Consider the following 27,501-nt stretch of genomic DNA (forward strand, 5'->3'; position numbering starts at 1 on the left):
CTGGTCATGGGTCAATGTACATGTATAAATGCATAAAATGCATAAGAAATACGTTAATAAGATTTCTCGAATATCATAAAATCAATATGCCTTTCGGACAAACTTTATCAAATACGTATTTTTCTGAGACCCATGAATAGAGGATATAATAATAATTCACACGGGGAATCAAGAATATAGAAACCCTAGTATTTCTATGAATAGAGTCATTTATGAAAGTTGCGTACTTTGCTCGTTTCGTTTGTATCATTTGGATCATGCCAAAAGAAAGAAGGGATAGCCTTAACATACCTTAAATCTGTTGATTCCTTAATACCTTCCAAGAAATTCTTCAAACAACTCAATTTAATCTACCACATCTAAGGAGATTCAAAATCAGTGCTAAGTAAAGGCTAAGTCCTCAACTTAAACTAGCAGCTCGTTTACGTAAATTTGGGCAACATCTCCCCTGTAACTAGGCCCTCATCCAATACCATATGCCAACAGCAACAAGAACACAATAATAACAACATGTAACCATCATTTTCCAACCTTATTTCCATCACAATATACCACAAAACAGCCCATATACCCTAATCACTTCATGCATAAAACGACAACCAAAGTAGTGTCAAACAACTTTAAAAAATGTAACGACGAACAACCAGCCCACCATTCCTTCATTATGTGGTGTTTATCCACATCATTTGTCCTCCAAAACTCCATTAAATAGTAGAAAAATATACAGCCCAAAGGCAACACAAAACAGCCCACAAAACAGTCCACTGCAAGTTAAATAACTCGAACTCACGGCTTCCGATCACCGTCCCGTGAGTTCTAACTATTAGGAAACGAATTTATTAACATTCCTTGATATTTAAACACTTAAATACAGAAAGTACACGTTTTCTTAACTATGAATTACCTTCCAAAACTCAAACTACAAAGAAAAATAAAGGCGATATAGCGATACTTACGTCGTAGGGATCGTTTTAATGTTATCGCTTCTTGATTCCGTGTCCGGGATGATAATATTGTTTGAAGCTCTTGTATAGAGCTTAAGAGTAAAGTTAGGGGTGTTATTTGAGAGTGCTCTCTGGAAAAATGGAGAAAGAGACGAGATGGGATGCAAATATCCCAATTGTTTTAAAAGTCATAAAGGCGATACTTGGCACCCTATGATTGGTCCTTCTTCCAACGCTTATAACTTTTTATCCGGATATCGTATGAATGAACGGTTAAGTGCATTGAAAACTATATTCCAAGACCTTCAATTTGATATATAATATATCCCAAAAAGACCTCATATAGAACACTAAATATATTTCTCAAAAAGCTCTGTTACATGGCAAATCCTTAGTCGGTGTTTCCGCAACTTTAATCCGATTTTTCTCAAACTTCATATTTTCTATCCAAACATAATATATAGCCATATTATGACTTTAAAATTATTTAAATCATGATTAACAAGTCTCATATTCATTACGTCACCTTGGGACGCACAGGGTGTAACACAACCCCACCCCTACCCCCGGCCACCCTAAATATATGAGAATATTATTTAGATTATTTTCTTTTCATGATGTAGAAAAAGTATTTTTGGCTTTTAACTTATAAGCTACTTTTTAGAAGCCAATCCAAACACCCATTTAGTACATATGAGTTAAAAGTTTTTCCTGTCGTTAGTTCTAAGGGTGTCAATGGTTCGGTTTGGACAGTTATTTTCTAAAATTTATACCATACCAATTTTTCGGTTATTCTATTATGCATAACCAAAATTAAACTTTTTGAAATCGTCTCAATCATGTCGGTTTCTCTTTGGTATCAGTACGGTTCGGTTAATTTTCGGTATTTTTTTAAAATATCATGTAAAATTCACTAGTAGAAGTAGAATGCAATAACATACGTACTTTTATAAGACTTGGCAAACTCTCTAGATATTTTTACTCTTTAAAGGGTGATGAATTAAGAAAATATTAAAGATGGCTAGAGTTTAAATCCATCAACTATTCTACAGAAGCATAAAAGAAACTAAACAAAGATATTAGCCGAGCGAAGATATTATCCAAGCTGGAACTCAAGAATAAAGTGTATAGAAGATTAAATATTCAAAAAGATAAATCTAAATCATATGAAAGAAAACACATTCAATACATTGTAATTTGCTACTAATAGCTAGAATAGCTTGTGTCTTGCTAGTGAATATGTTAGAAATAATCTAGTTTCAATAGGAGTAGCATTATATGTTTGTGAATTAAGATTTTGAGTTTAATTACTTGTTTGCTTGTAACCGTTTTCACAATTCCAAGGCCCAAAGAAAATTTTAATACATTATTATTCTTAAACTTAATATATAGATATGTTTTTCACATCTAAATTTATTCGATACGGTTCGGTATTTTTTCGGTTTATTTTTATAAAATAAAAAAAACCTACCTTAATTATCGGTACAGTTATAGATTTATATAAAAACTTACACTTTTATTAAAAGAAACCTAGAAATCGATTCGGTACGGTTCGGTCAGTTTAGTCGATTTTTAAATATCCATTGACACCCCTAGTTAGTTCGCCTCTTCTAACTATTGCAATTTCATTGGAAAAAAGAAAAGAAAAAAACTAACTGCATCTACACAATTCTCCCGCAGGCATGATACCTAATGTATTGAGGTCTCTAATGTGCATTAGGTTTTTTTCTTTCTTTTTGTTCACCTTTTATTTCCCTTGTGACAAACATTTAATAGGGTATGAACATGCTAGTTTCTTTTGGAAAGCCAAGTTGCCTTTTGCTGTTAAAACTCGTACGGGAAAGTTAATCACCAATTCTAAATGGAGCAAAAATTCCATCTTGGAAAGAAGAGCAAATGGACAAAGTTGCAACTCAACAACTTCAAGAGGAACTTTGGTTGAATATGGTTACTATACCAAATACCAAATTATACACTAATCATTTTAGAGTCACGAGACTACCCAATCTAGTATTCATTTCTACAGAACTATCAATCTAAACTTCTAGTAGTATAAATGTCAAACTAGTTTATTTTAGAAAAAAAAAAAAGATAAAAGAAGAAAAAAAACATAAGCGGGACGGGGCGGGTTGACAACAGAAAAAATGACTATGCGACACGGGACAGGTTGAGATTTTTGTGGGTTTTGCCAAACCCGCCCCGCCTCCGCCCCGCCTCCGCCCCATTGCCATCCCTTGCACATCTTTAAGTTCTTTATTTCCATGCACGATGAAGGAGTATATATGAGCTATAAATTATTTGATCAACAAAACCCGAAACACTACAAAGCTTGACCTATGTTTCTTGGTATATTTTACTAGGACCTACCATACAGTATGACTTATCACCCAGGAAGAAAGAATGTAGCTCCAAAATCACAATCTCTACACTTTTGACTTTGTGGAGCCAGGAAACAATGTAATTTTATGCCTAGCTGATGCCAAGAACTAAAAGATTAAGAGATGCTCCAAAGAAACGGCGAACACTGACTAGTTCAGCTCCTCTACAAAATGGTGCTAACGGCTTCACTCACTTTTAGCCTTGAACTTTCTGTGTCACTAGTCATTATTATTCTTGTTTAGTCAAAGGGGCAAAAGTTCTTGCGGATCTCTTGAGTTCATGGACATAATGCACAGCCAATGAGGGAGGAAAAAATATATTCCCAAAAACACAAGGACTCCAAGATCAGCCTCTTCACCTACTGCTGGTCGACGAGGACGAACCAAGTACATTTGAGTTGCACACCATAAGCAGTATAAGGTAGCAATTACCAAGATCAGCTTGACAGAATTGATAACGCGTAACTTGAGCAGTTTCAGTGGCTTCACTCTGCAAGATAATTACGTCCCAAAGATGACATGTTAATGACAGACCAAGCAACTGGAAACAAAACAAAATCTCATTGAATAATTCATCAGCAAACACCTGTTGATGTAAATAAAGTCGGCGATCAAGCAGGTACATAAAATAGCAATCACAACAACAGCATCTGGATTGATCGGTGCACGACCTTCCCACCAACCTGTGCTCAATACCCAAGTGTACATAGTAGACTTTCCATTTTCCTGTTACAAGAGGAACAAGGAATTAAGCAAAAAGGGCTATTGCTGAATTCAGGTGGTAGAGAAAGAGTTTGCACTAAAAGCAAAGAAAAGATGCACTTTCTTGGAAACACCATGAAAACAGGTGATTCTGAGATCACTATGACGTTTCTTAGAGAACCTCACCAATTAAGCCCCACGAACTATAACATGGAAGGAGGTGACTTCACTACTTAAAATAACAATCCATGCTTCCAAATAATAATAAAGTTTCCTCCTTTGTCTATGATAGTACATACAATTTCCAATTGCCACCTCCCTTTTTTCATATAACAGAAGATTCCAGACTAGCTTAATTGCACCTCAACAATTCCACCGGGTACTTGCTATCTCCCACCAGCAAAAATATCAGGCTCTAATTACCACCTCCCTTTTTAGGCCTTTGGAGGTTTTTCAATAGCCTCCCTTGAGGATTAACTTATCAATTTGACAAGATTCAGTACTATAGTTTTTTCCTTTCATCTCTCAAATCACGAATAAAAAAACATGTTTATAGGTAGAAATTGTGGTTATACTTTTTTCATAAGTGAAGTTATGGTTATAAATGTATCTGGAAAATATTTTCCAACTTTCTCATGCTTGGTTGGCTTAAATATTCGGGAAAATATTTTTCTCATGAACTCATTTTCCTCCAATTGAACGAAAATATTTTTCCTATCCTTTTTCAATCTTCCCCAACCCTATTCCCCACCCCCAACCACCCCGCACTCGCACCCCCCACCCACTACCCTCAAACCCCCACCCTCCCACCCCGCCTCCCAACCCCCCTTACGCCTTCACCAATGGTGTTTGCATAAATTATATATTTTTAAAAAAATTATTTTCTACTCACTAATTTTCCAGAAAAAATTTTCCACTCACCAACCAAACATGGTTAAAGAAGTGACAAAACTATTCCTTTTCCGGAAAACATTTCCAAGGAAAACATTTTCCTCCATACCAAACACACGCGTAGTCCGAATAACTCTCTTCTTTTCCAAGGCAAGGACGTTTCTCTAGAAATAAATGAACCTTTTTAAGCTTTTTCTGTATAATTCTGTTATTTCTTTTTTCTTTTCTTTTTTGGATTGTTTATACAACCACCCAGTAATATCTCACGTGTGGGGTCTGGGGAGGGTAGTGTGTACGCAGACCTTACCCCTACCCGGGGGTAGAGGTTGTTTCCGAAAGACCCTCGACACAAGGAGATGAAAAAGAGGCAATGGAACAATAATAACCGCATACATCATGAAGACAGTGCCAGCAACCTAAGAATCAGAAAAATAAATGGAAAAGGCAGTATCGATAATCAGAACAATGGAAAGGTACTAGGCAATCGGAGCCGAAAACAGTACAAACACAACAAGTACCGCTAACAATCTAAAGCAAGACAGTACGAACTAGCCTAACACCAACGGGGAAGAAAAGCGCTCAACTACCTACTAACCTATGACCCTAATGCTCGCCCTCCAAACCTTCCTATCTAAGGTCATGCCCTCGATGAGCTGGAGTCGCTTTGGGGGATGAAGGGGGAAGGATACGGGCGCAACCAACTCCTCATGTATGGTCCCTATTTACCTCATCCTCTCCCACGCTCTGTCTTGAAGGTTTACAGATGTGAGGATAGTCATTTATATGCCTTCTCCAGTAGTACATAGCCCAAGTAAAACTTGTAGAAGCTAATTAAAAAAGTTGGCCACGATATAACCATTATTGCCAAACTATCTTTGCTACAACAAAATTCTCTTCAGAGACTCAAATCTTTTAGAGTAGATATGAATAGGTCCACTCTTTACTTTAATCATACAACAACAGACAACAGTACTCATACAATGTGGATTGACAAAGCCACTCCTTTAGCAAAAGTTATCAACCAGTTAGATAACCATATTCAAGATATTACAAACAACATAAAACATATCGTTAAACATATCTAACAAAATTCTATTGTGTGACAAACTCTTCAACAATCAACGAGTATGCAATTATCGGAACCACTTCTATCATTTCCCTGTTACGCACCTGTTCCAAACTTCCTGAAAAGATAAATAGCTGATGTTCATGTCAGGTTAGAAATTCCTTGGTTCTTTTTCCACGGAAAGCGACTCAGTAGAAATAGCAAATCTATTCTGAACCCAGGTTTTTTAGGAGATATTCTAAAGTTATTTGCTGCTCAATAGTACCTAATGGCCTTTTTGCTAGGCGCATCACTCAAAATGCAATCCTTATGGGTTATAATTTGAGGAAGGAATATACCATAAGTTTGTTGGTGCTTCATGTGCAAGTGTAAAGAGGTAGAGAACTCATCTATTAATTCACTGCCGTAAGGCTTCTGTATGCTGGTGACTCATTTTGTCTCTTTTTAATGTTCCACGGGTTGCTCCAGCAGATGTTATTTGGATAGTTAAAATATTCATCTTAGGAGAGATAGAAGAAAGACTTGGCATATAGCACCTTTCCATGTGCTTTGATCAATCTGGAGGGAAGAAATCACCATAGACTTTTGATGGTGTGGCAAATGCTACTTGGACATCAAGAGTTCTTCAGTTTTTTGGTAAATTTTAGGAGTAAAGGATAATTTTTTCGATGTATAGATGCCTGGCTTGATTTACTGGAGGCTTTGAACCTCAACTACTAGTTAATTCCTTTCTAAGCAATCTCCTTGGCCCCATTTAGCTCAGCAAAATTGACTGATCAAAATTAAAAGAAACGAAATTTCTCTTTTATGAAGCTGCTAGGACCTTGTGGACTCTAAATTAAACAAGGACCAGAGCCAAATTTTTTGCAGGCACGATCAGAACCGTAGCTGTGCTAAACCTTTAATGCAATTCTATACTACACTGCGATTCAATAACACAAATAGCTCAAAAACACTATACTATATATTACACCAAAGTTTTCATAAAAGGGCCAGCGTAAAATTATAGTAGCTCACAAAAAAATGACCATATGTTACCTCAAACAAATGGTCCAAGAAAAAATGTGACAAAGAGCCTGCAGCGACCAGGAATAAGCACTGTTTCCTGGTTAACGGCACCTATTGCATTAAAAGAACATAATTTAGGGGCAATTCAATCAAAATTGTTTATAAACAAATAGATAGAGAAGCAGAGAGTTGAGGGGCTGACCCCAGAAGCGGAATCAAGTAAACCCTTCTTGAGGAGGAATTTGGAGGCGGTGCTGTAAAGCATGGACATGGGAATACCAAGAATAAGGATGTAATAAAAAGGGTCATGGATCCACGGCTCGATTGCATAACCCAAAGCACTGCCTAATCCAAGGGTGGAAGTTAGCCACTCGGAGAAAGATCCAATGTCCGGCCCAAAGAAAGCGTTGATTGAATAGGTGAGGCAGTGATGAGGACTGAACCGGCCATTAGATATACTCATCAGACCTAAGCCAGACCCCAATGTGTACATCATGTGCGGTCCTGGACCTGGCATCTTTGTCTTTGTTAATTCTGTGCATACAGAGAGAGCTTACACTGATGGATTTGTGCAACAAAAAAGATTTGATCTTAGAATCTTAATTGTTGAAAGGTCATGGATGATAGCTCCAAAGCACATCAACATTCATTTCCAATTTACCCCTTGTGAAAAAGTCGTATTAGCTTACCTACAGTATCGGAGTATTATTAATTTTGGGCGTCTTTTTTGGCCTTCGGTCATAGTTTTGCTTTGGAAAGTGCTAAATATATCCCTGTATTATTTATCATTCTTTTCACTTTTACTTTTATTTTTATTCTTTTAAGAGAAATAACCGAATCCTAAAATTAATATTAATATATTTTCTACAAAATCATTAATCGATTGTAATTATTGAGAGTTGCCATGTTGTTTTTTTTATATTTTATATTTGTAAATGATTTTTTCAATTTTATAAGCAAATTTAGGTTTCTTATGACTTTTTTTAATTAGGGGTGGGCGTTCGGGCAGTTCGGATTGGATATGAAAATTTCGGTTTGGATTTTCGATTTTCGGATTGAAGAAATGACAAACCAAATCCAATCCAAATAAGCTCGGATTGGATCGGGTTTTTTAAGTTTGGTTTCAGATTAATCGGCTTGGATATTTTGAATTTTCGGTTTTAAGCTTATAAGTAGAGATGTTTCTTCTTTTTATAAAAATAAATATTCAAATGAAGTACTCATGTTAAGTTGCCTGAAAAGTTCCTCATTCTCATCGCAATCATCCAAATAAAGTATTCAAGTAATTAAATTATTATTAAGAAAATGCATCAGAGACATTAATACGATCGATAAGAAGTAGTAATAGTAAAATTATTTTCAAATAGAAAGTATTCTGACAGTAACATAGTAATTAATATTGAATATATGAGATAATATATTATAGGTAGGGTATTAACTTATTACTATTGGCATATGGATAATGGACTAAATATAAAGTATGAATATTTCGTATTTTCGGATATCTAAAAATTCAAAGTACCAAATCAAATATCTAATCCGAAATCCAAAAATTTTAAAAATTAAATCCAAAATCCAATCTATAATCCAAAAATCCAAACTAAAATTCAAACAATTCGGATTTCGGTTTGGATTTTAGATTTGCCCAAACTATGCCCACCCCTATTTTTAATACTTTATAGTTAAATCGGTAAATCCCAAAAGTTGGTATACTACACTAATCATGGTATACCAATGTGTAATATACCAAGAATATGACAATATCATCATTCAATAGTAATTATGGTATACAAATATGTAGTACACCAAGAATATTACACATACCATTTAACATATTCAAACAATGTATTCATGATTCAACACTACTCATGGTATACCAATGTGTAGTATATCAAGAATTGGGTATATCACTTAACATGCTCAAACAAAGAATACCACGATTCAACACTAAATGTGGTATACCAAGAATATTAGGTATATCATTTAATATACTCAAACAAAGTACACTATGATTCAACTGTAAGCATGGTATTCTACACAGTGTAACAAGAATATCATGAATACCAATTAACATACCGATAATCATAGTATCGTGCTTAAATTGTAACTATGGTGTATTATAAAGTATATCAAGAATATTATGAATACCATTTAACATATCAATAATCATAATATACCATGATTCACCTATAACTTATACTAATAATACCTGGAGCTTTTGTTTTATTTTATATTTAGTAAATAACAGGTATTACTCTAAAATATTTATTATATACCTTTTAACTTGTAATTAATCAATTATACGAAATTATGAAGCAACAAAAAGATAAATCTAAAAAAGGAAGAAAGAAACTAATTGACATGCCAACACAATCATACTTAGATTGTTAATCTAAATAATTAATCAGGATGTTATACAAATGTTAGCTAGTACAATATGAAGCTTACACATACTCATGTGAAGAATACATATGTCTATTCCATATTACAACAACACACCAAACTCATGTGACAATACAAAGCTCAATGAGCTTTGCTTCTTCAACTCTCTGTTTTGAATCCGTAGCTATGTGTAGTGTATCTTTGTGCAATTAGAACTATAAGTCTTTCCCTTTCTCACCAAATAAGTTGCTTCGTTCAACTTTAAATCAAAATTTACATGAACTAATTAAACCCAATAAAAGATTATATTTCTCTAACATAATGCATAATGTTTATATTCGTAGTACCTAAACATCACATGCTAAAAATAACTTTTTTCAATGTATACTCTATATATATATATAAATATATGGGATCCACAAACAGCAATCTCAGTCAACTCGCTACTAACGCAGTCGAGTTGATTCAATATCATATTTTCTCTCTTCTCTCTCTCTTATTATCCCATCACTCACCAAACCACCGGTATCCGCTGCTGCCTAGGATTAGGGGTGACAATTTGAGTCCAAATCCATTCAATCCGCACAACTCGCTCAGAGATTAATGGATTTGACTATAATATTTTAGCTCATAGGTCTATTTGGGCTGACCCAAGTTAACTCATTATCTTTTATTGCTCATTCCCGTTGAGTAGCCCAAATACAACCCATGAAGCTCACCCCAAAACAAAGGGATCTCAACTCAACTTATCTAAAAATTTACTACTTAGTTGCCACATCATTAGTTTTTGTATTTAAGTTTAAAAATGAGAATCAAGGTATTTAAGTTTTATGGTGTGTTTGGTACGACAGAAAATAGTTTTTCAAAAAAATGTTTACTTTTTTTTTATTTTCAATTTTCTGTTTTCTATTTTTTCGTTTTTATGCACCACTCACCCCTTCAATCCCTTCAACCCCACCCCCGCAAATTTTTTTTTATTTTACTTTTTTTTATATTTTTAATTTTTTCATTTTTTCGTTTTTCTGCACCACCAACCCCCCTCCCCCCACCAGCAAAATATTTTTCAACTTACACATTTTAAATACTAATTTGTTATTTAAGAAAATATATTTTGATTCTCAAAATATATTTACCTTTTATACATAGGTGTATAAAAGGTAAAATGCTTTGTTTATGCAAGATGAGCATGGTTCTAAAACATGGGTCAAGTTTGATGGGTTGAGTTATGATCCATTGTTTAGCCTATCTTGACCCAATCCATCTTAGCCCAAGTACACTTTGGGCTGGATTGGACAATGACCCATTTATTGACCTAACCCATCTTGACCCGCCCAAATTCAGCCCAACAAGTCCATTTGCCACCCCTACCTACGATGACGACGAAGACCTCATCTTCCTCGAAGACGCGACAAAAAATACTATTGCATTTAGTTCGTTATCAAACTTCTGAGTTTGATTTTTGGTTCTTGAACTCTAATTTTATAGTTCTAGGTTCCGCTTTTCAAAGAGTTCAATTAGGATTCTGAGTTATTATTGCTTTTCTGCAGCAAATTTTATTTTTTGACAAGCTATTCAATGTTCTACCGAAATGAAAAATTTACGTAATGGCCATGGTCCGTTGGTTGAGAGACGAAAAAATATGGATGTGAAGAGGTTGTAGTGGAATTAGGTTTGTAGAGGAGTCATTTTTTTCTCTATAGAGTTCTAAACTTACTTTTGTAGAAGAGGGGAACTAATTTTGAAATAGACTTTTTGTAACGACCCGACCTGTCGTTTTGAACTTTAGTATGTCGCTCTGTACTTTGAGACCTCGAGTAGCTTCAAATCATGCATTATAACTTGCATATGTAGTTGGTTTTGATTTTCGAGAAGTTGAGAATTGATTTTGAAGAATAATTCTCAATTCGAAAGTTATAGGTTGAATGTGCAAAGTTTGACTTGGAGTGAACTTTGTTATTATCGGACTCCGGATGGTGTTCTAGGATCTTGGATAGGTTCATTTAGTTAGTCAAAACTTCTGTGTGAAATTTTGTCGTAATCCGGAATGTCTAAGTGTTATTCAGATACGTTCGGCGAAGCATGAAGGTTTGAAAGTTAAAAGAGTTTAAGAAGTTAAGTTTGATCTTTAATTCTTGGTTTCGATATTGTAATTCGTGTTCCGAGCCTTTGTACAAGTTTACATAGGGTATACAAACTTGTTAGATTGATTGGACGGGGTCCCTCGGACCTCGGGTGAGTTTCGGGGTAGTTTCAGACCACTTTTAGGCATTTTTTGAGATGTTGATAACTATAACTGATCACAGGGGTGTGAATCGCGATCGCGGAGGTCTGGTCCGCAATCGCGAAGAGCAAAGTGCAATTTAGAGCTTGTGAATCGCGATCACGGAGGGTAGGGACACGATCGCGTAAAAGGAAATTTTTGCTGCCAGTGGTCTGATTTTGGGAGCTTATATCTTGCAATCTATAAGAAATTTGGAGATGATCCAAAAATAAAAGTTGTAGCCTTTGAATCCAGTTTTCAGAAAAATAAACCTTTTGTCATTTGGAATTTTATACAAAACCTTATGGTCATTATACCGTAGAGGAAAACATAAATTATACATCGGGATCGCATGCCTTCTTGGTCGCGATCGCGATGAAGAAAATGATGCTGGAATATTTGTTAACCGTGAGCGCGTGGCTAGTGACCGCGACCGCCACGAAGGAGGCCTGGTAGGAGTATTAAACATCCAATTTCAGAATTTTGACTTTATTTCTTCACATTTATTTTCTTGGAGCACAAGTAGGGCAATTTGGAGTGATTCTTGCAGACCATTTTCGCCATTTAATTTATCACAAGGTATTTGACCACAAAATTGGATATGGAATTGGGAATAAATTATATATTTGAGTACATTGTGCTATGAATAAAATTTATCTTCGAGAATTTTTGGAATCCAGGCACGCGAATCGAGGGTTGACTTTGTAGACTTTTCGTGTGGAGATGAGAATTTGTGATGACCTAAAAGGTCATCTTTAAATTTAATAATTATTTCTGTGTCCTAAGACTTCGAAAAACACTATTCATCATTCCTCAACTTGCGTGCGCAATCCGTATGATTTTCCGGAAAGTTTTTATATGAAATATTGATTAAACTATGAAATAGAGCCTGAAAACTCAACTGAGTTGACTTTGGTCAATATTTTGAGCAAACATACTCGGATAAGTATTTTGACAGTTCCGGTAGTTTCGTATCGTGATTTGAGACTTGGGTGTATGCTCGAAATTTAATTTGGAGGTACCTAACTCGAGTTATCGCATGTTGTCAAAATGTTTAAGTTTAAAGGTTTAATGACTTAAGAGATTTGACTAATATTTGACTTTGTTGATACCGGGTCCGTTTTTTGGTTTCGGAACCCGATATAGTTCCATTACTATATATATGACTTGTCTGCCACATTTGGTGAGAAACGAAACTGGTTTGACGTAAGTCGGACGTTCTGTTGTGAAAATAGAAGTTTTAAAATTTTCTTGAAAATTTTATTTGATTTGGTGTCCGATTCGTAGTTCTAGGTGTTATTTTGGTATTTTGTTCATGCGAACTAGTTTGTATGAGATTTTTGGACTTGTGTGCATAATTAGTTTGGAGCCTTGAGGGCTCAGGCGAGTTTCGGATAGGCTACGGGTGTTTTGAAACTTAGAAAAATCTGGTTTTTGGCTTCAACTGATATCTGGTGTGTTCTTCTTCGCGTTCGCGAAGGTACTCTCGCGAACGCGAAGAGTAAACTGGGGCATGGTGATTTTCTTAATCGTGAACACGGTAGCTGGGTCGTGAACGCGAAGCAATGGGGGCCTTACCCTTTGCGAACGCGACCAGCTTCTCGCGAACGCCACCAGCTTCCCGCGAACGCAAAGCTTTAGAGACTTGGGGGGAAGGGTCAGTCATTCTTCTATGCGAACGCGAAGGACAGGGGGGAGAAGCCTTCGCAAACGCGAAGAAGGACTCGCGAACACGAAAGCCACTCGGGCTGCTGCTCATCGCGAACGCGAAGAAGGCCTGACGCCCAGACCTTAAAATAGAACCAAAATGAGATTTTTCCGATTTTTCACAAACCCTCAATTAGAACTCGGTTTAGGGGCGATTTCAAAGGAATTTTTCACGATTTTGAACTGGGTAAGTGTTCTTTATCATATAGTGATTATATTTCATAAATCTAAGTTTATATTTATCATTTATTTCATATTTAGATGGGAGAAATTAGAATTTTTGTAAAACTTTCCAAAAATAAAAATTTAAGATTTGAAGGTCCATTTGACATCGGAATTTGATAATTTTTATATGGTTGGACTCATCTCGGAATGGGTGTTCGGATTTCGTAAGTTTTTTTTGAGATTCAAGACGTGGGTCCCACCGATAAATTTTGAGATAAATTTCGGATTTTAATCCGAAATATTAGTAAATTCATATGAAATTAATTCCTACGATTTCTATTGAGTGTATTGAATTGTTTATGACTAGATTTGAGGATTTCAGACATGAATTCGCGAGGCAAAGGTTTATTCGATTCTTGAATTTGGTTGCAAAGCGAGGTAAGTGTCGTGGTTAACCTTGACTTGAGGGAATTGAACCCTCAAATTATTTGTTATGTGAAATGCATGTGAATGACGTATAGGCGAGGTGACAAATGTCTATACACCATCAAATTAATTGTTTGCATAATTACTTAAAAAATCATAAATCGTTTTAAATCATGAATTAATTATTATATTAATTATTTCTCTCGTGTTCTTTGCTCAATATCATGTCTTGAATCCATGAGATAATTGCTACATGCTTATTTGATTTATGTGACTTAATTGCCACTTGACGTTTAGCATACTAATTATTAAAATGGCTATTACATCCTTAATTTCCATAATTAATTGCTACTTGTCATCACTTATTTCTAATAAATCATAATTATTGTAAGATTGATGTCTTATAATTTCATATTAATTGTTGCATTTATTGGAGTAATTTTTTTTATAAGAATTGGTAAATGAATATATTAGAGGAGCGGGTTGCACGCCGCAACGGAAATAAAAGTAAATATATTGGAGGAATGGGTTGCACGCCGCAATAAAATTAATTGAAATGAATATATTTGAGGATCGGGTTGCACGCCGCAACAGAATTAATTGAAATGAATATATTGGAGGAGCGGGTTGCACGCCGCAACGGAATTTATTGAAAATATATAATGGGATCGGGTTGCATGCCGCAACAGAATTGAATATGAATATATTATGGGATCGGGTTGCACGCCGCAATAAATATTAATTGAAATAATAATTGGTTATGACTGCTGAGTTGGCTTCAACTGTTAAAATGAGTTACCTAATTTATTTTTATTATTGTTATTATTACTATTATTGCGTACGGGTTAATGTAAGTTACATGCCTTAGCCTCGTCACTACTTCGTCGAGGTTAGACTTGGCACTTACCAGTACATGGGGTCAGTTGTACTGATACTACACTCTGCACTTCTTATGCAGATTTCTAAGTTGGTCCTAGCGACGTACTATAGACTTTCTCAGATTTCAGCTACCCAGAGGAGACTTGAGGTATAACTGCATAACGTCCGCAGTTCTAAAGTCCCCGTCTACTTTATTTTAGCTATGTGTTTTCTTTCAGATAACTTTATTTTATTCAGACCCTTATTTGTATCATTCTAGAAGCTCGTGTACTTGTGACTCCAGTTCTGGGATGATATTTAGATATCGCGATTATTATGGATTATTCACTTTATTTCAAACTTTATTTCTGCATTTGCTTACTTGTTATTAATTAATTTAAAATTTTGTTAAAATGGCTAGTTATATTCTAATGTTGGCTTGCCTAGCAAGTGAAATATTAGGCGCCATCACGGTCCGAAGGTGGGAATTTCGGGTCGTGACAGTTGGTATCTGAGCACTAGGTTACATAGGTTTCACGAGTCACAAGCAAACTTAGTAGAGTCTGAAGGATCGGTACAGAGACGTCTGTATTTATCTTTCAGAGGCTATGAAGTTTAGGAACAATATCACTTCTTTCTTATCTTGTCGTGCGATTTTATTCTATCATCGATAATTGAACCATTCTATTCTTATTCTCTCGCAGATGGTGAGAACACGTAATATATCTATCGACGGACAGGGACCAGAGCCCCCGGTGGCAACTATGGCCAGGGGTAGAGGTCGAGGCCGAGGTCGTGCTACAAGTCGAGATAGAGGTAGAGCTCAGTCTAGAGCTTGAGCAGCCGCATCTGTTGTAGAACCTCAGGTGGATCTTCAGGAGGAGGTCCCAGTTCAGACTGTACCAGTTGGACCAGTTCAGGTCCCGGAAGAATTCATAGCTACTCTAGTGCTTCAGGACACTCTAGTCCGTTTAGTAAGTCTTATGGAGGGCGTGGCCCAGAATGGTACATTTCCAGTGGAATTAGCGGTCTCACAGGCTGGGGGAGGAGCACAAACTCCCACTACTCCCTCTCTGGGGCAGATGGCTCCCCAGAATCAGGCTCCAGCAGCCCCGCCAGTTGGGGTAGTTCAGCTAGTTGTTGCGGCACAGACCGGTGATAGGCCCACAAGATCTTTCCAGTTCATTTCAGTGGTACACATTCTGAGGACCCACAAGATTATCTTGCCCGCTGCCATGAGGTGCCGTGAAACATGGGTATAGTTTAGACCAATGGGATAGATTTTGCTGTATTTCAGATCACGGGTTCTGCCAAGAGGTGGTGGAGAGATTATACATTGACCATACTAGTTGGATCGCCTGCATTGACTTGGGAGTAGTTTTCACAGCTATTTCTAGAGAAGTTCCTCCCTATCACATTGAGAGAGGATTACCGCAGGCAATTTGAGCGTCTACAGTAGAGCAGTATGACTGTTACTCAGTTTGAATCCCGTTTTGTGGATTTAGCCCGTCATGCTCCCCTTTTACTACATACTGAGGGAGAGAGAGTGAGGAGGTTTATTGAGGACTTACTCACCCTATCAGGCTTCAGATGGACAAGGAGACCGGGAGTGAGATCTCCTTTCAGGTGGTTGCTAATGCCGCGAGGAGGATCGAGATGGTTCTTGCATATAAGAGAGGGCAGAGGTCTGATAAGAGGCCTCATCAGTTCGGTGGTTTCAGTGGTGCCTCGTCTAGAGGCAGGGGTAATCTTGGTAGAGGCCATCTTCCCAAACCGTTTCATTCAGCACTTCAGACATCTCCCGGTGCTTCAGGGAGTCACGGTCCTATTATGCCTTACTATGGGCAGCCAGGATTTAGTGCACATTCATCTCCTATCAGTGCACCACCACTCTAGAGTCACTACAACGGTTATCCTGCCCGTTCGGGTCAACTTCAGCTTCAGCAACAGGATGGGTGTTATGAGTGTGAGAACATTGGTCATATCAGGAGGTATTGCCCTAGGTTGTCCAGTAACAAATTTCGGCAGGATTCTCGTGCCATCATACCAGACTCGATTTCTTCACCGCCTGCTCAGCCAACTAGAGGTAGGGGTCAAAAAACTAGAGGTGGAGGTAAGACCATTAGAGGTGGAGGTCAGACTGTTAGAGGTGGAGGACAGCCAGTTAGAGGCCATCCCAGGGAAGCAGTTCATAGTGGTGGGGCCCAGCCCCAATTTTATGCTTTTCCAGCTAGGCCTGAGGCCGAGTCATCTGATGCTGTGATCATAGGTATTATTCCAGTTTGTCAGAGAGATGCTTCAGTTCTATTGGATCTATGATATACTTATTCCTTTATGTCCTCTTATTTTGCTTCATATTTAGTTGTGCCTCGTGATTCTCTGAGTGCTTCTGTGTTTGTATCTACATCGGTAGGAGACTTTGTTGTAGTAGACCATGCCTATCATTCGTGTGTGGTTACTATTGGTAGTCTTGAGACTAGTGTAGATCTTCTACTTCTTGATATGGTAGATTTTGATGTCATCTTGGTATGGATTGGCTGTCACCTTATCATGCTATATTAGATTGTTATGCCAAGACAGTGACCCTAGCCATGCCGGGGTTACCTCGGTTATAGTGGAAAGGAACTCTTGGTCATTCTACAAGCAGGGTTATTTCTTATATGAAGGCTCGGCGTATGGTCGAGAAAGGGTGTCTAGCTATTTGGCTTATATTCATGATCCCAGTGCGGATGTTCCTTCTATGGACTCAGTAGCAGTTGTTCGTGAATTTCCAGAAGTATTTCCTGCAGATTTGCCGGGGATGCCACCCGACAGAGATATTGACTTCTGTATTGATTTAGCTCCGGGCACTCAGCCCATTTCTATCCCACCATACCGTATGGCCCTGCCGAAGTTGAAAGAATTGAAGGAGCAGTTACAAGACTTGCTTGATCAGGGATTCATTAGACCCAGTGTCTCGCCCTGGGGTGCACCAGTGTTATTTGTAAAGGAGAACGATGGTTCAATGTGAATGTGTATAGATTATCGGCAATTGAACAAGGCTACTATCAAGAACAAGTATCCACTACCAAGAATTGATGACTTATTCGATCAGCTTCAGGGTGCCAAGGTGTTTTCAAAGATCGACTTGAGGTCTGGTTACCATCAGTTGAAGATTAGGGCATCTGATGTCCCTAAGACAGCTTTTCGGACTCGGTGTGGGCATTACGAATTCCTAGTGATGTCATTTGGGTTGACAAATGCCCCAGCAACATTTATGGATTTGATGAATCGGGTGTTCAAGCCCTATTTGGATTCTTTTATGGTTGTATTCATTAATGATATCTTGATTTACTCCAGCAGTCGAGAGGAGCATGAGCAACATCTTTGGAGTGTGCTTCAGACTTTGAAAAATAATTAGCTATATGCTAAATTTTCAAAATGCGAGTTTTGGTTAAACTCAGTTGCCATTTTGGGGAATGTTGTATCGGCAGAAGGCATAAAGGTGAATCCTAAGAAGATTGAGGCTATTTAGAATTGGCCTAGACCTACTTCAGTTACAGAGATCCAGAGTTTCCTGGGATTGTCAGGTTATTATCGTCATTTCATGGAAGGGTTTGCATCTATAGCAAGCCCATTGACCAGACTGACCCAAAAATGTACCCCATTCAGATGGTCAGACGTGTATGAGTTGAGCTTTCAGAAGCTCAGGACTGCTCTGACTACGACGCAAGTATTGGTATTACCCATAGGTTCAGGATCTTATACGGTATATTGTGATGCATCTCACATTGTGCTTGGTGTAGTATTAATGCAAGATGGCAGGGTGATTGCATACGCGTCGCGACAATTAAAAGTTCACGAGAAGAATTATCCTGTTTATGACTTAGAATTGATAGCGATTGTTCATGCACTGAAGATTTGGAGGCATTACCTCTACGGTGTCTCATGTGAGGTATTTACTGATCATCGTAGCCTTCAGTATCTGTTCAAACAAAAAGATCTTAATTTGAGGCATAAAAGATGATTGGAGTTGTTGAAATACTATGATATCACCATTTTTTATCACCCCGGAAAGGCCAATGTGGTGGCCGATGCTTTGAGTAGAAATGCTGTGAGTATGGGCAATCTTATGTATATTCCGGTTGGTGAGAGGCTGTTAGCTGCAGATGTTCAGACTTTGGCTAATCAGTTCGTGAGGTTAGATGTTTCAGAACCTAGTCGGATTCTAGCTTGCACAGTCGCTCGGTCTTCTTTATATGAGCGCATCAGAGAGTGACAATATGATGATCCTTCTTTACTTGTCCTTAAGGACATGGTGCAGCACGGTGATGCCAAACAGGTTGCTATAAGGGAAGATGGAGTTCTGCGAATGCAGGGTCGTATTTGTGTGCCTAATACGGATTGGCTTCGTGAATTAATTCTGGAAGAGGCCCACAGTTCCAGGTATTCTATTCATCCAGGTGCCACCAAAATGTATCAAGATTTGCAGCAACATTATTGGTGGAGGAGAATGAAGAAGGATATAGTTGCATATGTAGCTCGGTGTCTGAATTGTCAACAAGTTAAGTACGAGCATCAAAGACCTGGTGGTTTGCTTCAGAAGTTAGAAATTCCTGAGTGGAAGTGGGAGCGTATCACTATGGATTTTGTTGTTGGACTTCCATGAACTCAGAGAAAATTTGACACAGTTTGGGTCATTGTGAACAGGTTGACCAAGTCAGCACATTTCATTCTAGTGGTAGTTACCTATTCTTCAGAGCGGTAAACTGAAATTTACATTCGTGAGATTGTCCGCCTTCACGGTATGCCCGTGTCTATCATATCTGATCGAGGTGTGCAGTTCACCTTGCACTTTAGGAGGGCTATATAGCGTGAGTTAGGCACGCGAGTTGAGTTGAGTACATCATTTCATCCACAGACATACGGACAGTCAGAGCACACCATTCAGATATTGGAAGATATGCTTCGCGCTTGTGTAATAGACTTTGGAGGTTCTTGGGACCAATTCTTACCATTTTCAGAGTTTGTCTATAGTAATAGCTGCCAGTCTATCATTCAGATGGCTCCATATGAGGCATTATACGAAAGACAGTGTCGTTCGCCAGTTGGCTAGTTTGAACTGGGAGAAGCTCGGTTGTTGGGTACCGATTTGGTACAGGATGACTTGGATAAGGTCAAAATTATTCAGGATCAACTTCGCACAACTTAGTCTAGGTAAAAGAGTTATGCCGACCATAAAGTTCGTGATATTGCATTCATGGTTGGAGAAAGAGTATTGCTCCGGGTTTCACCTATGAAAGGTGTAATGAGGTTCGGAAAGAAGGGCAAGTTGAACCCTAGGTATATAGGACCCTTCGAAATTCTTGAAAGGGTGAGCGAAGTAGTCTACAAGCTTGCATTACCACCTAGTTTATCAGTGGTTCATCCGGTGTTCCATGTGTCTATGCTCCGAAAATATCATGGTGATCCGTCCTATGTGTTAGATTTCAGCTCAGTCCAATTGGACAAAGATTTGACTTATGAAGAGGAGCCGGTAGCTATTCTAGCCCGGCAGGTCCGATAGTTGAGGTCTAAGAGTTATCCTTCAGTTCGGGTGCAATGGAGAGGTCAACCGGTATAAGCATCTACCTGGGAGTCCGAGTCGGACATGCAGAGTAAATATTCTCACCTTTTCACCAGCTCAAGTACTTTATCTAATTCCGTTCGAGGACGAACGTTTGTTTTAGAGGTGGAGAATGTGATGATCCAAAAGGTCATCTTTAAATTTAATAATTATTTCTGTATCTTAAGACCTTGAAAAGCACTATTTATCATTCCTCGACTTGTGTGCGCAATCCGCATAATTTTTCGGAAAGTTTTTATATGAAATATTGATTAAAATGTGAAATAGAGCCTTAAAACTCAACTGAGTTGACATTGGTCAATATTTTGAACAAATGGACTTGGATCAGTGTCTTGATAGTTTCGGTAAGTCCGTATTGTGATTTGAAATTTGGGCGTATGCCCGAAATTTAATTTGGAGGTCCCTAGCTCGAGTTATCGCATGTTGTCGAAATTTTTAAGTTTAAAGGTTTAATGACTTAAGAGATTTGACTAATGTTTGACTTTATTGATACCGGGTCCGTATTTTAGTTCTGGAACCCGGTATAGTTCCATTACTATATATATGACTTGTCTGTCAAATTTGGTGAGAAACGGAACTGGTTTGACGTGATTCGGATGTTCGGTTGTGAAAATAGAAGTTTTAAAGGTTTCTTGAAAATTTCATTTGATTTGATGTCCGATGCGTAGTTTTATGCATTATTTTGGGTGTTTTGTTCGCGCGAGCGAGTTCGTATGAGGTTTTTGGACTTGTGTGCATAATTGGTTCGGAGCTCTGAGGGTTCGGGCGAGTTTCAGATAGGCTACGGGTGTTTTGAAACTTAGAAAAATCTTGTTTTTGGCTTCAGCTTATATCTGGTGTGTTCTTCTTCGCGTTCACGAAGGTACTCTCGCGAACACGAAGAGTAAACTGGGGCATGGTGATTTTCTTAATCGCGAACACGGTAGCTGAGTCGTGAATGCGAAGCAATGGTGGCCTTACCCTTCGCGAACGCGACCAGCTTCCCGCGAACGCGAAGCTTTAGGGGCCTGGGGGGATGGGTCAGTCATTCTTCTACACGAACACGAGCATTGGCTCGCGAACGCGAAGGCCATGGGGGAGAAACCTTCACGAATACGAAGGAGGACTCGCGAACGCGAAAGCCACTCGGGCTGCTTCTCATCGCGAACGCGACAGACCCTTCGCGAATGCGAAGAATGCCTAACGCCTAGACCTTAAAACAGGATTTTTCTCATTTTTCACAAACCCTCAATTAGAACTCGGTTTAGGGGCGATTTCAAAGGAGTGTTTCATGATTTTGAACTGGGTAAATATTCTTTATCATATAATGATTATATTTCATAAATCTAAATTTATATTCATCATTTATTTCGGATTTAGATGGGAGAAATTGGAAATTTTGTAAAACTTTCCAAAAACGAGAATTTAAGTTTTGAAGGTCTATTTGATATCGGAATTTGATAATTTTTATATGGTTGGTCTCATCTCAGAACGGGTGTTCGGATTTTGTAAGTTTTTTCGAGATATGAGACGTGGGTCCCACTGATATTTTTGAGATAAATTTTGGATTTTAATCCGAAAAATTAGTAAATTCATATGGAATTAATTCCTACGATTTATATTGAGTATATTGAATTGTTTATGACTATATTTGAGGATTTCAGATACGAATTCGTGAGGCAAAGGTTTATTGAATTCTTGAATTTGGTTGCAAAGCGAGGTAAGTGTCGTGGTTAACCTTGACTTGAGGGAATAGAATCCTAAAATTATTTGTTATGTGAAATGCGTGTGAATGACGTATAGGCGAGGTGAAGAATGTCTATATATCGTCAAATTAATTATTTGCATAATTACTTGAAATATCATAAATCGTTTTAAATCATGAATTAATTATTATATTAATTGTTTCTCTCATATTCTTTGCTCAATATAATGCCTTGAATCCACGCTATAATAGCTACATGCTTATTTGATTTATGTGTCTTAATTGCCACTTGACGTTTAACATACTAATTTTTAAAATGCCTACTACATCCTTAATTTCTACAATTAATTGCTACTTGTGATAACTTATTTTTAATAAATCATAATTATTGTATGCTTGTTGTCTTATAATTTCATATTAATTGTTGAATTTATTGGAGTAATTTCTTTTATAAGAATTGGTAAATGAATATATTGGAGGAGCGGGTTGCACGCCGCAACGGAAATGAAAGTGAATATATTGGAGGAACGGGTTGCACACCACAACAGAATTGATTTAAATGAATATATTGGAGGAGCGCGGGTTACATGCCGCAACAGAATTGATTGAAATGAATATATTGGAGGAGCGGGTTGCACATCACAACAGAATTTATTGAAAAGATATAATGGTATCGGGTTGCGTGCCGCAACAGAATTGAATATGAATATATTGTGGGATCGGGTTGGACGCCGCAACGGAAATTGATTGAAATAATAATTGGTTATGACTGTTGAGTTGGCTTCAATTATTAAAATAAGTTGCCTAATTTATTTCAATTATTGTTGTTATTACTATTATTGCGTACATGTTAATGTAAGTGACCTGCCTTACCCTCGTCACTACTTCATCGTGGTTAGGCTCGGCACTTACCAGTACATGTGGTCGGTTGTACTGATACTACATTCTGCACTTCTTGTGCAGATTTCGGAGTTGATCCGAGCGGCGTACTATAGACTTGTTCGGATTTCAGCTACCAGAGGAGACTTGAGGTATAACTGCATAGCTTCCGCAGTTCTGAAGTCCCCGTCTACTTTATTTTAGCTGTGTGTTTTCTTTCAGACATCTTTATTTTATTCAGACCCTTATTTGTATCATTCTAGAAGCTCGTGTACTTGTAACTCCAGTTCTGGAATGGTATTTAGATATCGCGATTATTATGAATTATTCAATTTATTTCAGACTCTATTTCTACATTTGTTTACTTTTTATTAATTAATTTAAAATTTTGTTAAAATGGCTAGTTATATTCTAACGTTGGCTTGTATAGCAAGTGAAATGTTAGGCGCCATCACGGTCCCGAAGGTTGGAATTTCGGGTCGTGACAAAATTATTTCTAATTGTTAAATTACGAGTTTTTGAGTATGTTTTTGATTGGTTCGTAAGTTCTTTGACTCGTTTCAGATTGTTTGGCATTGATTTGAGGTGTTAGAGATGCATGGAGCTGATTATCGGATTTCGGAGCAAGATAAGTCTCCTGTATAACCTTGTAAGAGGGATTTTATCACGTAGGTGCTATGTTTGCTATGTGCTAGTTGTTATGGGAGCTACGCAAGTGTGAGGGAACGGGCGTCCATGCATATGCTATATTCTTGATTTGTCTGAGTAGACTTAGACTCGCACAATGCTATAATTGCTTTAATTTATGTTTTAGCCTGAAACTAGACTTGCGTAGAGTATCAAATTTTGTTATTCTAGAAACTTGATGTGCTACTTGATTAGGCACATAATTTATAAATTCTCATACATATTTCTCTTGCGTTGTACGTATTTTTCCGAAAGTTTCTTAATTTCATAATTTGCACATATATTCGCGAATTGGGTTGATGTCCCGTCCAAAGTTTCATTATTCTTATAGGACCGGGTTGAATGCCTTAACAGTACTATTATGGGATCGGGCTAAATGCCTCAGTAGTACTATTATGGGATCAGGTTGTTCGCCTCGGCAGTATTATGAGATGCATCTATGGATCAGATCGTACGACCTCGGCAATATCAGGCAACACACTCTCATTGGAGCGGGCCATTTGCCTCGACAAGATTATGAGATATATTTATGGGATCGGGTCGTTCGCCCCGGCAGTTCTATGAAACACTATTCTTATGGTATCGGGTTATTCGCCTCGGCATACTCGTGCATACTATTCGATAGGGAGTCAGCGTACGTATGAGTTTTCCTGACTTGAGATTTGACATTGTATTTTATATTGGTTATCTTTATTTCCTTTGAGGTAGCTTATGGTATTTGGTGATTTCGTAATTACTATTATGTTGAGAATCATGTTATGCATATTTACCCGTTTTTGCTCCATACTTATCTACTGTTACTGTACCTTGATTATTGGACCACTAGTAAGTACGATGTCTACCCCTCGCCACAACTTCTTCAAGGTTAGACTAGATACTTACTTGGTACGCGTTGATTTACGTACTCATACTACACTTCTGCACTAATTGTGCAGGTACTAAGACATGTATATTTGGTGGTCACATAGGCACGTATGTGCAACTGCTGAGGAAACATTGTGGTGAGCTGCTCTCTATGTTACGATCCGCAACACATAGAGTTCCCTTCCTATTCATTTACTGTATTCTATCTATTTTCTATTCCAAACAGTTATTGTAGTAGCATTGTATATTATAGTAGATGCTCATGCACTTGTGACACCGAGTTTTGAGGATTTATATTTTGTTCTTGGTTGCCTTTCTTTTATGATACTCGGATTTATATTTTGACCACGTTCGAACCTTTAAGATAATATTAGTACTTTTCTATAAAAAAGAGAAATTCTGCTTATTTATTTCATCACTTGTACTAAATTGTGTTATGGACTGTCGATCAGCGTGTGATTAATTGTTGGCTTGCCTAATGGCAACATTGGGCGCCATCACGGCCTATGATGGGAATTGGATCGTGACATCTTGGTATCAGAGCACTAGGTTCACTTAGGTCTCACGAGTCCTGAGCAAGTCTAGTAGAGTCTTGCGGATCGGTACAGAGACGTTTGTACTTATCTTCGAGAGACTATGACTTTTAGGTGAACTTTCCTTTCTTGATTCCTTATCGTGCAATTGATTTAAGCTGAAGCTTATGTCTTCAGTTCTTTCCTACTCATTCGCACACGGTATTGAGCACTCGATATCAGTCGGGAACTGACGAGTCGTGATGATGCAACAAATATGGTTTGGGATGTTTTTCCCTACATTATGAGGGAAAACTACTTTTAGGGCTTTGTGGAGGGGTATTCAGTTATTTCAGAGCTATACACAATATATTGTGATATTTTACGCGTTGTTATCATGTAGTATTAGTGAAATGGTAGAGTAGCCACATGTTTGAGGAAGCTTGGTGTGGTTTGTGTTATTGTGGGAAAATGACCAAGTTGGTGTATTTTATTTGAGATGGTGGCTTCTATACTTAGAAAATTCGAATGTGAAGAAAAGAGTTGTTTGGAATATAGAGGGAATGTGAATGATTGATTATCATTTTGGGATGCAATATAGCTTCGGGTTTTAAACATGTAGTTGGACCTTCAGTTGATGTCGTTGGAATGAACAAATTCTTACAACTAGTGGACGAGTGTGAAATCAGGAGGATTAACATATTTCATAGTGGATATACCTATGGCGAGGTCATTGGAGGATGCCAATATGAGATTACACAGGTGGGCTATCTCCTGTGAGAAGTTTAGGGGTTACATGATTTCTTATGAGGTTCCTATGAAGAGTTTTACCTTTTATTCAACGGAAGTCATGTATTACGATATGGGTCTAAATCGCTTGAAGAAGATGGCGAGACTATCATGAGGTTGAGTGTGCATTTGGGGCTGATAATTCGAGACGTATTATGATTAGTACAACAAGAACTTATGAGAAATTTAGCTGAGTAATAGTGCGAGATCATGGTAACGAAGGAGGAGAAGTTTTTGTGGGTTCTTAGGTCATATGATTATGGATTAAAGTAGGGCTGCTTATCGGGTAGATCAGGTAGATCTGGCGGTTATTTACTCTTAACGGTTCAGCTTATCGGTTATCGACTTTTAAATGTATTAATCTGCTAGCCACCCGATAAGATATCAGGCGGATTTGTATCAGTTTAACTATTATCGGACGGTTTATCGGCCTAGTTGAATATGTATTGCAGAGGACTATTTTGGTCCTTCATGTTACACTGTTACTAGTAAATACCAGCAAAATACCAGTTTACTTTGCATGTATTCCCACTATATTTCACCGTTAAATTCAATGGTCGTAAAACACAAGCCACGACTTGTTACTATCTTCAATATATTCTTCAGCTAACATAACAGTTAACACTTCCTAACATGGAAATTACATCTGTCAAAATGAGTCCAAGATACAACTAGAGATAAAATGGTTATTTAGACATAAAATCTAGAATAATTGGAGACATCCAAAATACAACTGTTGCAGTTAACAATTCTTCAATTTCTACAGCTTTAAAGTTCAAACAACGAAGATGAGAGGAGGAATGAGTTGAGGAGCAACAGATTCAACTGATGCAACAACAGATTCAGTCAGGAACTTCTTTTCTTTCATAAGTTTCATTTTTAATGATGTTTGATATCCTTTCATCAATAGCTTTAGAACAAGTACCAGCATCTTGGGAGGAAGTTATTTTGTCCTTCCCACCTGCTGTGTCTATATCAACATCCTGCCCAATAATCTCATTTTCAGAAGTATACTGGTTATGAGTTTAATCATTGAATATTCTACCTTCACCTAAAAGTATGCATTCTTGACAATTTATCTCATTTTTGTCCTGCAGCTTAGGCAGTACCCAACATGTCAGACGAGGTTTCCAAATTAATAATTCGTTGATAGGAAAAGAAATTGATTCAATGCGGAAAGGAAAGTTGTTCAGTTGCACAAAAGAAATAGATAAGCTCAGGCCAAGCTTATGTTCTTGACCAACAGAAGGAACAACAATAGACAACAAAGGCCTACAATTAGAGCAACAAAAAAAAGGACTCTATTACCTCATCAAGAAGGGACAAAATAGAGCCATAAAAACTTGAGGAAATGCAAAATGTGGACATGAGTCATGGGATAAATATATTAACAGATTTATTAACACTATATTACAATTTGAATTCTTACCAGATATATTAACACTACACGTCAATTACGGAAGGGTCTTTTCCATCGCTAGCTAAATCTGAAGAAAACAAAGTTAAAATAATGAGTAGTACGATAAATATAAGTATATCCACAACAGTAATATATAATAAATACAGTACCAATATTATTACCTTGTTCAAGATGCTCGATTTGATGACGAAGAAGTATTTTTCATTTAGAACTGAATCAAAATAGAATTAGAAAGTAAATTTATTTCCAGACAAAGTAAGACGAGGAAAATGGC

The 27,501-nt window shown here is 37.5% G+C and overlaps 1 protein-coding gene across 1 annotated transcript; it reads right to left on the minus strand.

The window, feature by feature from the left end:
• Positions 1–3,215: 3,215 nt before the first annotated feature.
• Positions 3,216–7,729, minus strand: LOC104102255 (uncharacterized). The gene is made up of 4 exons (XM_009609924.4): positions 7,192–7,729; positions 7,020–7,100; positions 3,909–4,048; positions 3,216–3,812 (listed from the first exon to the last, which is right to left on the minus strand). Exons 1-4 carry the CDS (start codon positions 7,504–7,506, stop codon positions 3,566–3,568), a joined length of 783 nt encoding a protein of 260 aa, XP_009608219.1. The 5' UTR covers positions 7,507–7,729; the 3' UTR covers positions 3,216–3,565.
• Between the last annotated feature and the right edge of the window lie 19,772 nt (positions 7,730–27,501).

Source organism: Nicotiana tomentosiformis, chromosome 6 (assembly GCF_000390325.3).
Source record: "Nicotiana tomentosiformis chromosome 6, ASM39032v3, whole genome shotgun sequence".
Taxonomy (NCBI): Eukaryota; Viridiplantae; Streptophyta; class Magnoliopsida; order Solanales; family Solanaceae; genus Nicotiana; species Nicotiana tomentosiformis.